This window comes from Pelodiscus sinensis, chromosome 4 (genome assembly GCF_052426305.1).
Source record: "Pelodiscus sinensis isolate ZL-2025 chromosome 4, ASM5242630v1, whole genome shotgun sequence".
NCBI classification, from domain to species: Eukaryota; Metazoa; Chordata; order Testudines; family Trionychidae; genus Pelodiscus; species Pelodiscus sinensis.
This window is the reverse complement of record NC_143055.1, coordinates 95475396-95493742: the sequence shown is the minus strand read 5'-3', so window position 1 is coordinate 95493742 and position 18347 is coordinate 95475396. Positions and strand designations below refer to the sequence as shown.

Sequence of the window (18347 nt, the reverse complement as noted above, 5' to 3'; positions counted from 1 at the left end):
CCTCCACCTATGGGGCTGGAGCACCAGGGGAGTGAGGTCTCTCCGTTGTGGGCCACATCAGTGAGGGTTGGGGGTTTTTGAAGGTTTTGTTTTCTCACTTGTGTGGTTCCCAACTGTCTTTTCTGTGGGTCAGTAGCCCTGACCCAAAAAAGGTTTCCCACCCGTTTCATAAATAGACAATGTTGAAACCTTTTGTGTTGAACATAATATTTTACTTGAAGTTTGGTAAACTAACATGAGAGAGTTAAAATGCTTAATCTGTTTAATCATTTAGATTAATATTTCCTTTCTTACTGGTTAAATTAAATGGTTCTCTTAGCTGCAGCACTGGCTTGGGCATAATTAGAAACTTGCCATTCATTATGTATTAGGAGCTGGTGGTCCATGGAAAGGTTTTCATTGAACCGGGTGGACAATGGGCCAAAAAGTCTCAGAACCACTGGTCTTTTGTCATTCCGAAAATACACACAACTTTTTAAATTAAAATGGAAAATTAATTCAAAATGTTAAAAACGTGTAAAATGGGCCAGCTGGGGAACTCTGCTCATTTAAAAGTCCGGCAGAGGGCGGGCTGTAGGAGACGTGTGAGTGTTCCTTGCCTGGATAATGAGGGGCTGGAGGCAGTAGATGGTTCCATCTGGCCATGGCGGCCTGGCTCCAGCCCTCATCTGGCTGCCACAGTCTGTCACTAGTTGCTGTGTTTCCGGGGCAGACCCTATGGCCCAGCCATGACATCCCCGCAACTGCTGTAACAGCTCAGCTGCAGCAATCTAGCTTGGGCTCTGGTCACGGCAACCTGGCCAACTAAGCCCCAATTGGAGTCCAGCCCCCATCTGGCTGCAACGTCTTGTCTCCAGCCCCGATCCTGGGACAGGCCCCATGGTTAGGTCCCCTTCTGGCCTTAAGAAGGGCTGATTGCAGCTCCCCTCCTGCTGTGGCATGGGTAGGAGGGGAGACCATGATCCAGGTGTGGGGATCCTGGCCTGGACCCTTGTTCAGCTGCTGCTCCCCAGGTGCAGCAGCCCAGCCCTGGCCAGGTAAGGTAATCTGGTCCCAGGACCCCCAAAATACTTTACTTCCCACCTGCAGCACTGTGCCTTGCCTCTTGCACCTCCCTCCCACACATCCTAGCTCTGTGTCCTATGCCCCTTGCACACTTCAACTCTGACTCCTGTACTCTCAGCAGCAACAGAAGTCCCATTAAATAAAGTCTGTGAGTACAATGTTTCATTTATGCTATTAATCAGCATGTCAATTATTAATATTAAGTTATATATTTTCAGTCACGCAAATGGGCATTCGGTATCCAAGGGACCATGTCTACCCCCAAATCTCCTTCCACCTGAGTATATAAAGAGTGTTGTGGCCTGAACTGTTCCTCGGTTCCTTGTTGCTGTCTATGGCCATTAGTTGGAACTTGCACAGTCCAAACTTCCTTCATGTGGTCTCTCCACTGATTTGTAAATAGAGAAGAATTTAGCAGTTAGTCATTGGGATTAGGTTTAGTTTTTAGTGTTTCTTTTCAGAAGAGGAAGTTTTCTTTATCTCTTGACACTTCCCAGTACTAGGTCTAGTTCTTAAGACTGAACACAAATCTTCAAGCTTTAAGACCTGCGCTACCTGCTAGTCAAGGGGATCAAGGGGACCATACTTCTTGTTTTGGAAATACCACCTTTTATTGCTTCTGAAACACAGTATTATAGGAGTTCAGTTTCTGATAAGTTGTACATTTTGGCATTTCATTCCATTTTGGGATAAAAATATTTCTGAAAACTCAGATCTTCACAGAACTAAAAAATGTTTTTCAGTCAGCTCTGCTGCAGATTCTAAAACTTTTTACTTGTATAGGACTCAAGTAAATGAAGAGAGATCAGTTCCTATTTAAAAGATAGAATTTCTAAGAGCAGTTCTGAATTCTCCTACAGCTGTGGCCTGTTCTTCTCCCCCATCCCCCACACACGCACGCAATTAAGGAGTCCTGAAATGGCTGGATTCTGTGGTGGTGAAGGAATTGAGAGGTGGTTGAGGACACTATCATTTACGTCTTTAGGTAGGAAGTACAAGGGAATTGAGGGGTCAAACACAGTCAGAACAGATTTTGCTGGCAAAAATTATCAGAACTTGTATGCATGGGGGGGCACATGTGCACCAACAATTGAATACATATTTTGATGGGGTCTGGCAAAATGGCTGCAAGAAAGTAGCAGAAAACAGGTAATATTAACCCCAGGTTTACACAGTTCCCTGTTTCCTTGGAAATCAAACAAGGTTTACCCTGCAGGCTAATTAAGACACCTGCAGGCAATCATGAACTGGTTGAGATGGCTAGTTCGTTTTGACTGGGACACCTGGAATCAATCAAGGATTGGCTCGAACTGGTTAAATACCTCCCTTTTTGTCAGGTTAGTGGCACTGCAGGAGTGGGGGGAGGATGACTTTCTGCAGGAACTGTAGAGATGCTTGTCAGGTACCAAGAGGGAACCCAGCAGGTAGAGGCAAGGGGCAGGGAGAGCCTTGCCTGGGAAACCCTAGAAGCCCAAGGGAGGTAATCCCTGCTAGAGGGGAAGAGACTAAATTAAGAAATCTAGTCTTACCCCCATGTCCGGAGAGACTACTAGAGGTGAAGAGATTTTTTTTTTTCTTTTCCCTAAAAAAAAATGGCTGTTTTTGCGTAAAAACCTTTGGAGCCTCCACATCTCAAATCTGCTTTTGTGCAAGAAAATCAGCAGTAAAATGGCAGAACAGAGGGCTTTTGCCAGTGCTGGTAAACCTCCTATGAGGTATAACTCCCTTTTGCACTATAGCTATTTTGCAAAAAGGCAAGTGTGGATGCTCCAGAGGGGTTTCTTACTCAAAAAACCCCTATGGGAGAAAGCACAGGTGCTGTGATGACCATTCTGTGAATGGCCATCAGAGCTTTCTTGTGCAAGAGTGTCCATGCAGTGTGGACATGCTCTTGCTCAATAATTTTTTGCGCAAGATGCCAGCAGTGTAGATGTAGCCAGAGTGGATAAATCAGACTATGCTTGCCCCTAAAATAAAGGGGATGGACTGAGAGCTATAGTGAGTTACTAAGGCAAGCCATTAGACTGGGTGTTGCATTTCTCCCAAATGGGGATTGATAATACTCAGTCTACTGCTACTCAGAAGTGCAGGATCCACTGTGTCTAATTAGGAGCTTCATTATCATATACATATGGATTACACTTCTCAAAGAATCACAGTTGCTGTTACATAAATATGATTTTTCCTGGTGGTGTATGCATTGACAACTCAGTTCTGTATTACACCCATGCTGCTTTTGAGTGTAAGCATTGTATGGCGAGGACTTTAATACTACTTTATACGTTCTCTTATTGTAGAAAGGTCCAATGAACAAACATGTGAGGGATGGAGATTGTGGGCATTTTTTTAATGAAAAATGTAATAAAGCTTTCAGAAATATGGCAATGGATATTCTTGTTTAATGGGATTTGTTTTAGCTTCTAATACTGGCCTTGAATAGAGTTTGGAAATATTATGTTTAACATATACAGCAGGGGTGGCTAACCCGTTCTGGATGAAGAGCTAAGATCTAGTTGGATCCAGCATGAAGAGCCAGGGCAAAAAGTTGTAGAGTGCTCTCCTTCTCTCCCCCCACCCCCCACCCCACCCCAAAAGGAGGCCCAAAAAGCTGTAGAGCACAAAAAAAGGAACTGGCCCTTTAAGAAGGCTTTTTGGCCTCAGCAGGCTCCTGTGGTCATTAGATCCACCATTTTGATCCGGACAGCTCCCTTGCCCTGGTGAGCACAGAGGAGCTGGAAGGCATGGGCCGTGTTCAGGAGGTACGGGGGCGGCTTTGCAAGCCTCGGGGGTGGCTTCGCAAGCTGCATTGACTGGGGGAGGAAGGAGAGCCGCATGTGTCTCATGAGCCACGGGTTGGCCACACTTGATACACAGATTTAGCTGTTTTCTGTATCTTTCCTTAGTTCTATTGCCTTGGACTTCAGCAGTCACTTCAGAATGCAGTATCTAGAATTTTTTTTTCTGGGAATTCTTATTAGCTCTGTTGTTTCAGGGTGTGTTGAGTAAAGCTGTGAACTGGAGAGAGCTAGAGAAACAGTACTATACACAAACTGTCTATGAAGAAGAAATCATTCAAATGCTTGAATATTGTGGAGTAAGTACAGTTTGTTTTCCCTACTAGCTTTTGGTAAAATGTACTTTGCATACAAAATCCATTAAAATACCTGATATGAACTTTCAGGAAACATTCATTATACAACACATTAAATTTATTTAGTTTAACAAATGTTTGATGCAGAAGTAACCTTTAAATAAGCAAAGATTAATACCTCTTCCTGTCATGTCATATACGTTTTTATAAGTGTTGAACTCTGTTCAGATTACTGTTCATGACCAAGTAGGACAGACACCAGTTTCCTGTAGTGCTCAAAATGAAGGTACATAAAGCACATATTTAACTACTGTGCCTTCTTATTAAAAAACAAGAGGGTGCTAAAAGGTTAAAAACATTAAGAACTCTCAGAATATTCTTTGAAATGTTAGTTTTTGTAGGGGTGGGAAATTACAGCATTGAAAACCAAATTCCAGAAAACAAGCCATGTAGTTTGGTACCATGTTGTGAAATGCTAAATAAAGAAGTGACGTATTGTTGAATCTATGATCTTGCTTATTCCTTTGAAATATTGATACCTACTTGAGCAATAAAAAGACATGACTAGATTTGAATACACAATTCATTATGAAATAATTGCCACTAACCCTAAGAAGAAAGATGTACAAAGGTATAGTGGAGTAAAAATTGTCCTATATGAATGCTATTATGGATTAATGCTTTTTAAACTGCAGTTTCAGTTTTGTAATGCTATACTGAATTCTTTTAATTCTGTTAGTAACATAATCTGATTCTCTAAAGATAACCAGGTCACTCAATTCTGGTTCTTAAGAGTAGGATTGGTAGAATTCCTTTAGTTCTGCAGGTTTTCTATCCTGATGACAATAGCAGTGGGGTAAAAATATAAGCCAGAAATATTTACAGTTGCCTCTCATCCTTCACCAATATAAATGCTGTACTCTGAATGTTTTCGTTTTTTCTTGACCCGTTATCAATAATGGAGCTTGTGCGTAGGAGACCATTTGGGTGCAATCGCTTCAGTTCTTGACTGGTTGCCCAACAAGAAATTGAGTACCCTTTGCTTGTTGCAACTTTGTCTTGTAACCATATCTGGTATAGGGAGGACCCTTAGTTTTAGACCTTTGCTTCCATGCTTTAGTGTTTTCCACTTGTATCAGAACTGAGACACAACTACTTTGGTGCCTTGCTTTGACATTGACTTGTTCTTCTGACAAACATCTCAGTAGTATTAAGGTATTGACAAGAATAGAGGAACTCAAAACAGTTTGTCAGCAAACAACCAATCAGTGTACATGGAACTCAGATATGAGGATATCTTCCTAGTTATCCACAGGCAAATGGTTTTTTTTTTTTTTTTTTTTTTTTTCAAGCTCTGACTATAGCCTTTTCCCAAAGTAAATGTGGATGTCTGATCTTTCCCCAACCTCAACAGTTATGGTACCTGACTTTCTTGTAGTCTTTGAGCTATTAGTACAAATTCTTTTCTCCCTAGCAAATTCAATGCTATTTTGTAAGAAGAGCATTTTTGAAAAGCTGGCTTCTTGAGCTCTTTGCCCAGAAACTGAAGTGCAATGCATTTATACAGGGTTAATGCATATATGGAAGCAGAATTGTAAATCAGATATGGCTCTGCTCTAGTAATATCTGCAATATTGTAATATGCTCAAAAAATAAGGAAAGTTTAAAAGAAAAAAAGAAAAAATTAAAGTTACATAGCAATTTACATTATTTCAGGTAATTTCCCCATGTAAAATGTTTCCGTATATGTCCTTGCTTTACTCTTCAAAAGATAGTTAATACCACTTGTGATAAGAATCCTACAAACCCTTGAGTCCCAACAAAATAAAGATACTCTTTTTTTCCAAATTACTTGTTTGATTCTAGATTAGTTAAGTAATATTCAGAAGTAATGTGCATCTGACATGTGATACTCTGTTTTAGTTCCATTTCCTAATAGACGTATATCTGCATCATAAGAACCGCCACCATAATTATGTACTTATTGCTACGTGATTGTGTGCTTGGGACAGGCCAGAAACTAGGTGATGTGGGTCAGGATTTAGATCATTGACTCAAACTGTATATAAGAGTTTGGACATTGCTTATGCACCTAGCACTGTGCCTGGCTCATGCCAGAGCCCTTACTCTGTGTCATGTGGATCGCATTCATTCTTTTTTACAAAGTTGATCAAAATATGTGAAAACCCCTTAATAAAAGGCCTGTCTTTCTGTTTAGACAGACTCTTTCAAGATGGGACAAGACTTCGTTAAAAATTCCCCCAACAGTGTGGACAGTCTGAACAACTTAGCTTTGACTTCCAGAATGTTGAATCTGGATACCACAAGCAAAATTTTGTCTACAGAAGCCATTCACTGCCTTAGCACTAGTAAAAGTACTGCATGTGCCTCATCAGAAAGACTCCTGCTGCAAGATGCACCTACAATGCAGTGTATAAATGAAACATTTTCAACGAGCAGCAGTAGCAATAAGAACTTCATCAAGCAGAAAGAGCGCTGGATAAGTGAAGAAAGGAAAAGGGACACTTTACAGAGAGAATCACAAAGGTTCATGAAAGGAGTTATGGATGAATGTACCCATATAGCTAATTTCTCAGGTACTTTTTATTTTAATTTGCGGATTGGGATAATTGTCTAGAATAATTTCTTCTTATCTATTTAATATTTTTGTATTCATACTGTTACCCCAGAAAGTTCTTATTGAATTAGAAAGTGTGTCCTGGGCGTCTTCACAGAATGGACATATAACTCAGTTGTCTTTTAAAAATATATACATCAGACTTATATCTAACACAGATCATTTCAGAGAAATCTCTTTTTTGACAAGCACTCTGTTCAAAATCACTTTTCACTTTCTGACTCTAGAGATTTGCATAGAGGGATGGTTCAAGAGCTTCACCAAGTCTAAATCCGGTTTCAAATGGTAGTTTTGCTTTTTTCCTCTTAAGCATATTAATATATTGTATTTGTTAGATGTAATCAAACTGTGTACCAGTAACATGAGCTTGTCTGCTGCAGGTATTGCTAGGACCCTTTTTAAGTGGGAAAACTTTTTTTTTAAATCCTTCATTTCTCTATGCAATCATACACTGTTTAAAAAATCACAGGTTTTCTTCAAAGAGGACAAGAGGTGACTGTTGAATATTGCCTTATTCCCTCAGTTTGTCATAACTGCCATAACTCTGGTGCTAATTGTGGGGTAATCCATAATTAAAATTGCTACTGAATTATATTTTAAAATTTGATTTTTGCTCTCCCCTCTTATGTCAATGCAAAGACCCTTTCCACCTTCCCCCCAAAAAGCAATATTGAGCTCGTATTGGTAGGCTGTTTGTCTGATGTGAAGCTGTCTTGCAGTGGAGATCTTGTGTGAAGAATCAAAATCTAGTTATGCAGTGCATCTTTTATTTTGCAACTACACTACTCCATTGATCTTAACATACTATATCCAAGGATGGCTGGGGACCTAAGCTTCCATTTAAAGAGTATCTAGTTTTTATCCATGCACAGAGCTCAGAGTGTAACCTGATCATTAAGGAGACTTACTGGTGAAAACATCTTCTCATGTTCATGTGGGCTTTTCCTACTACCCCACATTACAGTAGTCTCATAGGTTACTGAGGAATATTGATTTGGGAATAGGAAAAAATGAGCATTTATTGGAAAAAATCAGGGTTTTTGTTTTTTCTTTTTTCTACCTAGTTCCAGTTGACCCAAGCCTAATCATAGTTGTACAAGCCAAGGAGGATGCATATGTTCCACGTACTGGAGTGCGCAGCCTTCAAGATATCTGGCCAGGATGTGAAATCAGGTATCTGGGTGGAGGTCACATCAGTGCCTATCTCTTCAAACAAGGACTCTTTAGGTGAGAAGTTAAGTATAAATAGGAAGCAAAAACATGGTTGTGATTTCCCCTCTCCCTCCCATACCACTTTTTGAGGGAATTCATTTTCTGAATTTGTACGTGTCTTTTTTTTAAAAACAAAAAAAGAACTTCTACTCTTCAGTCATTCAGTCAAATTCATTCATTAAACACTATATTTTTTTCTTAGCTGTTCAGTAGGCAACAATTACCTTATATTTATTTTTACAAGTGTTGTCTTTGTTGGAATAAAAAGTAGGTGAAGTTCACATTTAAAAACTTACCTTACCTGTGAGACAAGTAATATGTGACTAACTCCAGACTTAACATTGTATCTCAACCTTATGAAATAGTATTTATCTAAATACAGTTATTAAATCTTTAAAAGTTACAATAATATAATACTCATGTATGAGGTGGTCTTTTAAAAAAAAAAAAAAAGGAAAAGGTCAGCATACCCAAAGTTCAGGATCAAAATGTGTGCAAAATTACCACCATTTTTGAAAGATGTTTCAGTAAATAGAGAATACAGAAGAGATATTGTGTGATCAGAATTTCTTGAGAGAGAGTTGAGTGCAAAGGGCCCTAATCCAACAAAGAATGTCCTTAATGTTAAGCATTCACTGATCACATAAATGTCTTGTGCAGTTAAGGCCATAGAGAACTAGGCAGGTGATGGGGCAAAATAATTCTTAGTACCAAATTAATGCTGAAGAACAATGTTTTGAAGTTGTAGGGCATTTATTTCTTTTTAATGTGTGGTATGTGGACACAATCCTCTTCTAATAATATCATAGATTTAATTACATGAGATCAGATGGTCGGGAAAGCTGTTCCCATCAGTCTAAATAATTGTGACACTGGAGAATGCTAGACTCTTTATTCACAGTACATACATAATTATTCAGACTGACTAGCATGCTGTGTATGAATTTTAAAGGTATTTCCCTCAGTATTTGAGCCTTACTTGTTGCTGCCTCCTTCACCTTTTTGCAGTGCTTACACTGTCAATGAAATCAGTTTGTGTTTTTGGATAAAGTTGAAAATATTTGGACCCCCCTGAAAAATGTTTCCTCCTTCTTTTTTTTTTTTTTTTTTTTTTTTTGGTAAAATGTGTGACTTATTCCTTTTGCCTATGTGTTAAATTAGTATATTATTTGTTCAGTGTTGTATCCATCTTGGACCCAGGATATTAGAAAGAGAATGTTGCTGTGATAATATCTTTTATTGGAACAACTTCAGTTGGTGATAGAAAAAAGCTTACATGGATATGAAAAAGAGCTGAAAGCTTATCTTTCATCAACAGTCATTGATCCAATAAAATATACTACTTCACCGACCTTCTGTGTGTCATTAGTTTTTCTCAGATTTGTGGACCACTTCCCCGATGTCTCTGAGTTACTCCAGTTTCCATTCTTTAACTAATTGCAGTGTAGGGCCCCATTATTTACCAACTCCTTTTAGAAAATTCTGATTTTATACAGATATACTGTATTAGCTGACAGTGAAATTCCTCTACTTTGAGAAGTTTTCAGAACTCTTGTTGAGAATGTTTTATTGCTGCCTTACCTACATGGCAAAATCTAAATTCTGTTAGGAGAATTGCAGGAAAAATTTTGTTGACAATTTATTTCTAGCTCTGATAGAGATAGTAGGAAGAGAAAGGGGGGGAAACTAGGCCTTTTACCTGATTTAAACTCTTGAGATAAGCCTATTTACATATTTAATCCTTGGAAAATCAGATTGCCATTGATGTTAATAGTTTTACTAAGGTAGACCATATGCCTGTTCGTTTGAGACCACTTGATTATTTCACGAGAATAACTGAATAGCTCTTGGTGAAGATTCTGTTTCTGATATTCTCTACATTAGAACCAGTATCCTTGAAATGTGCTTTATGCTGCTGTTAATTCCCCTTGAATCTGAGTCCTTTAACAAGTAAACGTTAACTTTCCCAAAAACTACAGCATGCTCTTCTGCCATACATGTCTGTCTTGGTTCCCTATTCCAGGCTGAATCTTAGTGGTTGTTGGATGTTCTAGGGACATTTGGCAGCTGATGCAGATTAAAGCTTGGGGCTAGACTGATATAATAGTAGTGGATCAGGGATATTAAGAGCTTTGGCTCTCCTCAGTTACTAAGCACTCCTAAGGCCCTATTTTTACAAAGGAAGACAAATAGCTTGCTTCTACCCATTCCCCAAGTTCTACTAGTAGCCTGTAATTCTTTTTTTTTTTCCATATTCTCTCTTTTAGGCAAGCCATATATGATGCATTTGAGCGCTTTCTTCAGAAATATGCTGTTTAATTATCTTCATTATGAATTTGCTCAGTGTGGTCTTGTTTGAGCTTTCCGTATCTGGAATTTAATATTGGCATGCTTTGGAAAGCCAGCCAGTTAAACCAGTATTAAATAGATGAATATCAACATGGAATTTCAGACCCACCAGATTCAATATTGGAAATACAATAATAATAGTTGCAGTTCAACTAAATGCCAATCTCAGACACATCTGCATTAATTTGAACCATGAAAATGTTAGCAACATTTTGTTAAGGTATGAGGGGATTCTATGTATTTCATATTGTCTGTTTTATAACTTTACGTGTGACATAATGTTCTATACTGAATAGTTTGCATATCTGCTGTAGAGAGACCAATATAATGCCAAAAGAACTGTTGAAATCTCTCCTTACGGATTTTAACACTGTTCTAAATTTAATACATTGCTATTTTTCCCTGTTACTATTTTTTTTTCCTGCCCTCTATCCTGTGCTGCTGATAGAGATTTATTTTTAGAAAAGGTTCCTCCTGTAAGCCCAGCCTCATATGTTTCATTCACTATTGTGACTTAAAATGGCAGGAATAAATAAGAGAAGAAGATGGACAGCAATGGGGAGAGAAAAGTCCATGAGTGTTGTATAGAAAAAAGTAAATAAATAATTTTTATTGACATTTGAACGTATTCTCTATTCTTGAAGTCTTTTTCTATTTAAAAACATATAGTTCATGCACAATAATTGTATAGATTTTATAGCTGAAAGAGAATTACTGGTGCTCTATTTTCAGATACTAATTACACACAAAAATCAGAGAATGTAGAAGTTTGGTCCTACCAGAACTTTATAACAGAATTACTTGAAATGAAAAGAACTTTTGTTACATATTCTGCATTAAGATTATTTAACACAAAGACTATTGATTTGTATGTATTGTTTAAAACAATGTTTATTCTTCAGTAGAGTAAGACAACCTATGTTTCAGATACATGGACAGAGTCCTTTTTAAAAATGTAATCCACACATGACTGCCAGCGTACCTTTTTTTTAAACTACAGGTTGAACCTCTGTAAACTGGGACACTCTGATCCGGACCATGGATGTTCCAGGACCAGAGAATCCTGGTGGAGAGATGGTGCCTAGGAGCTCTGTGGACTGTCAGGGTTGCGGGCTGCGGGCCCTGAGCTGTCACTAGGGTCAGGAGTCTAGTTGACCACACCTGAGAAGCGGGGTGTGCCCCAGCAGGGCTGCCTGGAGGAGCCAGGAGTGGCGTGCCCCAGCTGGGCTGTTCAGCTAGGCTGCTTGGTGAGGCAGGAGCCTGGTGCACTGCGAGCTGTGTTGCTTGGCATGGCAGGCAAAGGGGATGGCAGGGGACTGGCAGGGCAGCGGGGTCTATGGCAGGTCTAGCACTTGGGGCAGTAGTAGGGGGGCCCAGAAATAACCTCCCCTGGTCCGGCAAAATAACTCATCAGGGACTGGTCAGGTCCAACCTGTATATGTTAGCTAAATGGAGGATTACATTACAGAAGATAGCAGTTCAGATCACTATCTCCTAATTTTACAATAAATGTTTTAAGTGGATGAAAGTAAAATATTTAGGATTCTGAGCATGTTTAAAGAATTAATAGAATTGGTATCTTTATATATGACCTGAAACTTGCCTTAATAAACTAATCTATAGTTTAAAAGTAGTTATCCATTAAACACTTTCTGCAGTACTCTTCAAAATTATAATAGACTGGGAGAGGAAGCTATAGCTGAAGCAATTTTTTTAACATTTTGGTATAGCAGATGACTGTGAATTACAAATCCTCCTCCCCCTCCCCCCCACAAGTTCAGGGTAATCTTTGACCTATAAAGGATATGGAGCAAATAAAATGTTGCTTGTACGCTCTTGAAAACTAGTCTTGTAAATGAGGGTAGTAAATGGAATAGTAAGTGTCAATCTGTAAATTGGATGATAAGTCCAAAAAAAAAATCCTGAAACACATACATTTGTAGTAATTAAATTTTATTTCAAGTTCCAAATGTGCTGGAATTCTGCCACACTGCTTTTTCTATTAACTGAAATGTTTAAAATGGAATTTCATTCTTTTCTTGATGCGTAGTTTTATAGAAAATGTGTAACAGAGTGAGCAAGTGGTAAGTTTCATCTAGTGTCTTAAAATATTTGTACTATTAAAATACTGAATGTTTATTTAGAAAATGCAAGGCTTCAAAAGTCAATACATGTAAGATTAATTTTTAAATTAAAGATGTGAGTGCAGTACTAAAAGGTGTATATAAATTATCTGATATACTACTTGTTGTTTGCTTTTGTAAACTGCGGTCTCTTACAAAAGAGAGTTGTTTAAAAATTAGCTAAGAATTGGCAAAATCCAGACAGATGGCCACATTCTGAACTACTTTAACTGTGTTTATGCCATGTTCTTTTTGCAGCTATAAAGGGGGAAAATCTGTGGCAGAGGAAAGGCTTGAATGCCTGAATGAAAGCAAAGACAAAAATTTGAAGGGAGTCTTAAATGAGCTAGTTTCTAGACTCCAAACTATAATCTGCCAAATTAACTTCTAGAAATTATAGATCTAATGGAAAACTGGCATCCAAGGTATTTGATGGTTGCACTAGCAAGATTTTAGTCTCAAAAAAACTTTACCATGTGTTAAGCAAACTTGTTATGTTTAGCCTCCGTGTGGAAGTCAGTTTTCCAATTAGCATGGTGAAGTATTAGTAACATTATTGATCTGAAACTTGACTGCATATTGAATTCTAATATAAAAATTCAATGAAAACAAAAGATACTGTATGCCTATACAAGCAGTCCCCGAGTTACGTGGATCCGACTTATGTCGGATCCCTACATACGAACGGGGCTTTTCTCGCCGTGGAGGACACGGGCGGTGGGACCGGCCAGACGCGCCATGGTCCCGCCGCCCGCGTCCTCCGCGGCGAGAAAAGCTGCTCCGCATCTCCCTGGTCTGCTGGGGGGGGGAGGGCGCAGCTAGTGCGTCGTCCCCCCCCCCCCCCCCAAGCAGACCTGGCTTTTCTCACCGACGCCTGGGGTAGAGCAGATTGGGTGCTGCCGGGTTGGTCCCACAGCGCTGCTCCTCGGCGCTACTGGACCAACCCGGCAGCACCCCAGCTGCTCTGCCCCAGGCGTCCGGATTCAGCCGCTGTTGAAACTGATCAGCGGCTGATTCCAGGAAGCCCGGGGCAGAGCAGTTCTGCCTCGGGCTTCCTGTAAGCAGCCGCTGATCAGTTTCAACAGTGGCTGTATCTGGACGCCAGTTCCAACTTACATACAAATTCAACTTAAGAACAAACCTACAGTCCCTATCTTGTACGTAACCCGGGGACTGCCTGTACTGCAAGTGAAGATGTGATTTGTACCACCAATAAGCATACCCCTACTAGCTTCAGTCTACCTAGCATGGGTAACAGTAGTAGTGAAGAGTTAGCTGCACAGATTTCAGCTCATGCTATCTGCTGAAATACATGCCCACTAGAGAACCTGGGTACTAGAGAACTTATCTTGCTAGTCCATGCTGAAGTTTGTGCCACCACACCTTCACTCTGTAATTTGTACTGTCTCAGCTAAAGGTAGCATGTGGGTAGGTATATCTATCCTAAAGGCCCACCTTAATTTACTGTGGAGACATACTCCTAGAGGTAAGACTTCTGCCCTAAAGCTGAGTAACGGGTGAGCTGTTAAGCTCTGAATATTTTAACTGTGTCAAACTGTCATTGATCATTTTCCTGTAAAACTGTACAACATAAACTTAAGATTGCCTTGTCATTGCATATTTCCTCCTTACTATATATTTGAGAGTCTGTGTGTATGTCCATCTGTTTGTTAAAGAACTTCTAAATAGTAAGAGCTAGGACCACCATATCAGGTATATCTCTTCCTCTTATCTCTTAAATGTGGGGCAAGCACAGTCTGGTCCACCAGATCCAGCCCAGGGACACCCTGCATGCTGCTGAAAGCAGGCAACTGTGGAGACCATGTGCATCTTTGTGTGCCCTGTGCCCAGGGGGGAGGCTTCACATACTGCCCCCACCCTCAGCACAAACTACAGGTCCTATAGGCCAGAAACTGGCCAATGAAAGCTGCCTGGGCCATGCTTGTAGTGCAGGCAGTGTGCAGAGGGTTCTCCCCAGATCTCACCTCCTGCCCCAGGTCATAACCCTTTCCTTCACCCAATCTCTCTCCCAGACCATGCACCCCCTCTTGTGCCCCATTCTCCTACATAAGCTTCCTTTTTTGCACCCAACCTCCATCCCAGAGCCTGTACCTTCTCCATTAAGATCGTAGAAGAGTGCAGTGTGGCCCTTGACGACTTTCCAAATTATTGGAGTTTGCTGTATTATATGAATTGGTGTACGTGTTCTGGAACTTTGCATATTCCCATGAGAAGGGTAAATAAGAAAAGTGAGAGCTGATTAAGCAAATTAACTGAGGATATAACATTGCCAGAGAAGCCACACTGTTGGAAAGGTAAGCATGTGTGCTAGTTCAAATGGATTCACCAAGGGCCAGTGGACAGAAAAGTTTTTGGATAAAAAGCCCAGCTTTAAACTGGCTCATGGTCTTTTGCCTGTTCTAACAAACCCTGCTTCATGGAGGGCTCCAATTCTGAGGTTAGGTTTAGGACTGAGGCTGCAGAATGCATTTTAAAGTTGGGGTTAATTGTGGTAAGCATTTTATGTAGGTTGTTTTAATGTTTTGTTTAGTATATTTTCTCTAATGCTGTTTTACCTGAAGAATAAAGAAGACTTGTGTAGGAAGTGCTGCATGGTCACTTGCAACTGTTGACACACACACTTACCAATCTCTGAAAAGAAAGCAAACAGATGGCCTCTGACAATATCTGTGCTCAGAAATACACAGTGAAGGCAGAGAACTGTGCAGCCTGGAAATACTCCAGTCAGAAAAAAGAGGGACATATGACTCCAGCTCAGAATGAAAACAGCTGGAAATCTGGAAGCCAAGAGTAGGTGATGTTGCTGAACCACTGAAGGGAAATGCAATTGTCCTGACCTGTGCCACTGTGGAATACATTGTTACTATATGTAAAGTTTGCCTTCTTTTTGTATTAAATCTTTTCATTTTGTAAAAAATTCCTTGTAATTAAACAGGTTGGGATCTTGCTTCCCTGGAAGCAGTTTATGGACCTTTCACTCTATCCACTGATCAAAGACTAAATGGTTACAATTACAGTCCGGCCTGCACGTGTAGGATATGACGTAGTGTGCTGGGGGCCGTGAGCGAAATGGCATGGACCATGAGAGCGGCTGACCTGAGCAGTTCCTGCTCACGAGCCGTGGGTTGGCTACCTCCTACTCTGTGATTTATGCCAGCAATGTCCCCTGCCAGGTATATTAGCCAAACTGGACAGTCGCTATGACAAAGGTTAAATAGACAGAAGCCAGATATCAGAAATGGTAATACAGGCAGTCCCCGACTTAAGCGGATCCGACTTATGTCGGATCCGCAGTTACAAACCAGGCTCCCCCGGAAGACACGGACTGCGGGACCTCGCGGTCCTGCCGCCCGTGTACTCTGGGGCTTTCTCCGCGTCTCCCTGGTCTGCAGACCAGGAAGAGGCAGAGCAAAGCCGCAGGGGGGCTCGGGCAGCGAGGCAGCCTAGGCGCGCCTGGGCTGCTCTACTGCTGGCTTCCCCGAGGCTTTGCAAAGCCTCGGGGAAGCCGGCAGCGGGACAGCCCAGACACCCCGCGGCTGTCCGGCTGCTGGCGTCCTCAGAGGCTTTGCTCCCCATCTCCCTGGCAGACCAGGGAGACTGGGAGCAAAGCCGCGGAGGACCCAGGTGGCGGGACCGCGGTGCGTCTCAGTCCACCGCCTGCGTCTTCCTGGTCTGCTGGGGTGGAGGGGGTGCAGCTAGTACGCCGCCCCCCCTCCCCCTCAGCAGACTAGGCTTTTCTCCAGATGCCGGTGGCAGAGCAGCTGGGGCACTGCCGATTGGTCCCGCAGCGCTGCTCTGGGCGCTACTGGACCAACCCGGCAGCACCCCAGCTGCTCTGCCCCAGGCATCCCCAAGTCAGCTTCTGCTGAAACTGACCAGCGCTGACTACAGGAAGCCCGAGGCAGAGTTGCTCTGCCCCGGGCTTCCTGGAATCAGCTGCTGATCAGTTTCAGCAGCAGCTGACTTGGGGACGCCTGGGGTTCTTAAGTTGATTCTGTATGTAAGTCAGAACTGGCGGTCAGTTTCAGCAGCGGCTGAATCTGGACGCCAGTTCCGACTTACATACAGATTCAACTTAAGAACAAACCTACAGTCCCTATCTTGTACGTAACCCGGGGACTGCCTGTACACAAAAACCTGTAAGAGCACTTTTTAACCACCTTGAACACTCATTAATGGATTTAAATATAGCCATTCGTCTACAAAGGAATTTCAGGAACCAACAACAGAGAGAAACTGTAGAACTGGCCTTCATATGCAAATTTAACACTGTCTCAGGGACTGAACAAAGACATGAACTGGATGGGCTGTTATATCCAGCATCCCAATGACATCAAAAGTTAAGGCTGGGAAGCTTCCAGCCCACTCAATTTAGCCTCATTAGCACCAGCACTACAATTGACAGGTTTTTTCCCTCCCCCTCTCCCTTATTTTTCTGTTACAAAGTGGGAGATTTTTCCTTTTTTCTCCGTTCCTGTGTGGAAGAGGATTTTGCCCACAAAACGCTCATGATACTCTCTCTATTTTTATCTTTAAGGTGCTATAGGACTACTAGTTTTTTCTCCAAGCTAATATTTCACAATGCTCAAGTATCCAGAGTTGTGCTGCCCCTGTGTGGTGTGAGCAGGAATTTGTGCTTTTTTTTAACCTAGCTTCCGAACATGCATGATTATACAGTTGGGCTGTCTCTACATGGGCGCGATCTTGTGCCAAAGTGGCCACTTTTGCGCAAAAACATGCTGCCTGTCTACACTGGCGGGGAGTTCTTGCACAAGAACACTGACGTTCTAATGTGTGAAATCAGTGCTTCTTGTGCAAGAACTATGATGCCCCCGCTCAAGAACAAGCCCTCTTGCACAACTGTTCTTGCACAAGAGGCCAGTGTAGACAGGCAACATCAATTACATGCACAAGAAAGCCCGATGGCTAAAATGACCATTGGAGCTTTCTTGTGTAAGAAAGCGTCTATACTGGCACGGATGCTCTTGCGCAAAAGCACATGCCAGTGTAGACGCTCTCTTGCAAAAATACTTTAATGCAAGAGCTCTTGCGTTAGAGTATTTACATTGGCATGCTCTTATGCAGATGAAGCCTTGGACTTGTCTCTGTAGAATCCGGTCAGGATTAAGTATTAAATTAAAACAGCCACTTTCACTCTAACATAACACTTAATAAAAAGCAATTGGTAATTTTACAGAATCAGTATTTAAACCACAGAAATAGTGAGTTCTTGGATTGAGATTTTACTATTAATCCACTGAAATGCTATGTGGAAATAATTTGTCAGAACATTTCATCATTTTGAACATAGTATATAAAGTTGGTCTACTAAACTACTTTGGCTGAATATCAGCTAGCCTTACAAGCACTTTTTAATGACTTTTTCCCATCCACTAAATTAAGTCTGTCTGCTTTTTTTTTTAAATAACTTATTTACAGTTGGTATTAACTGATCATGTGGCAGGGGTCCATTTTATTTTAAATCTGCAAGTTTGAACTAGGACTCCACAACTGATCTCAGGTTCCAAGGAAATGTCACAGGGAGCCCAGGGTCGGCCAGCTGACCCCGGGCTCCCCAGCTGTCCCTTTGAATTGCAGCTCAGCTGTGTGACAGCTACCTTGGGGTTTCAAAGTGGAAACTTGGCCTCATCTAGACGCAGGGGTTATGCCTACGTTGGCACAATCTTGCGCCAGAGCTATGCAAATGAGGCTAAGCGTGGAATATTGCTGAGCCTCATTTGCATATCTAATGAGCCGCCATTTTGCAGAAGAGGCTCTTGCACAAGAAGGAGCGGTCTACGCTGCACCTTGCGCAAGAAAAACCCTCTTGTGCAATGCCGTTATGCTG

The 18347-nt window shown here is 41.4% G+C and overlaps 1 protein-coding gene across 7 annotated transcripts in view; it reads left to right on the top strand.

Annotated features, from left to right (window-relative positions):
* ABHD18 (abhydrolase domain containing 18) overlaps nt 1-10973 on the top strand; it is a 40773-nt gene extending 29800 nt beyond the window's left edge. For all 7 annotated transcript variants that reach the window (XM_089778001.1, XM_089777998.1, XM_089777997.1 and 4 more), the window contains 4 exons: nt 4058-4159; nt 6375-6753; nt 7859-8021; nt 10274-10973. In XM_089778001.1, coding sequence (XP_089634127.1) covers nt 4058-4159; nt 6375-6753; nt 7859-8021; nt 10274-10325 — 696 coding nt within the window. In that variant the 3' untranslated portion in view covers nt 10326-10973. The remainder of the gene's footprint in view (nt 1-4057; nt 4160-6374; nt 6754-7858; nt 8022-10273) is intronic.
* The last annotated feature ends 7374 nt before the right edge of the window (nt 10974-18347 follow it).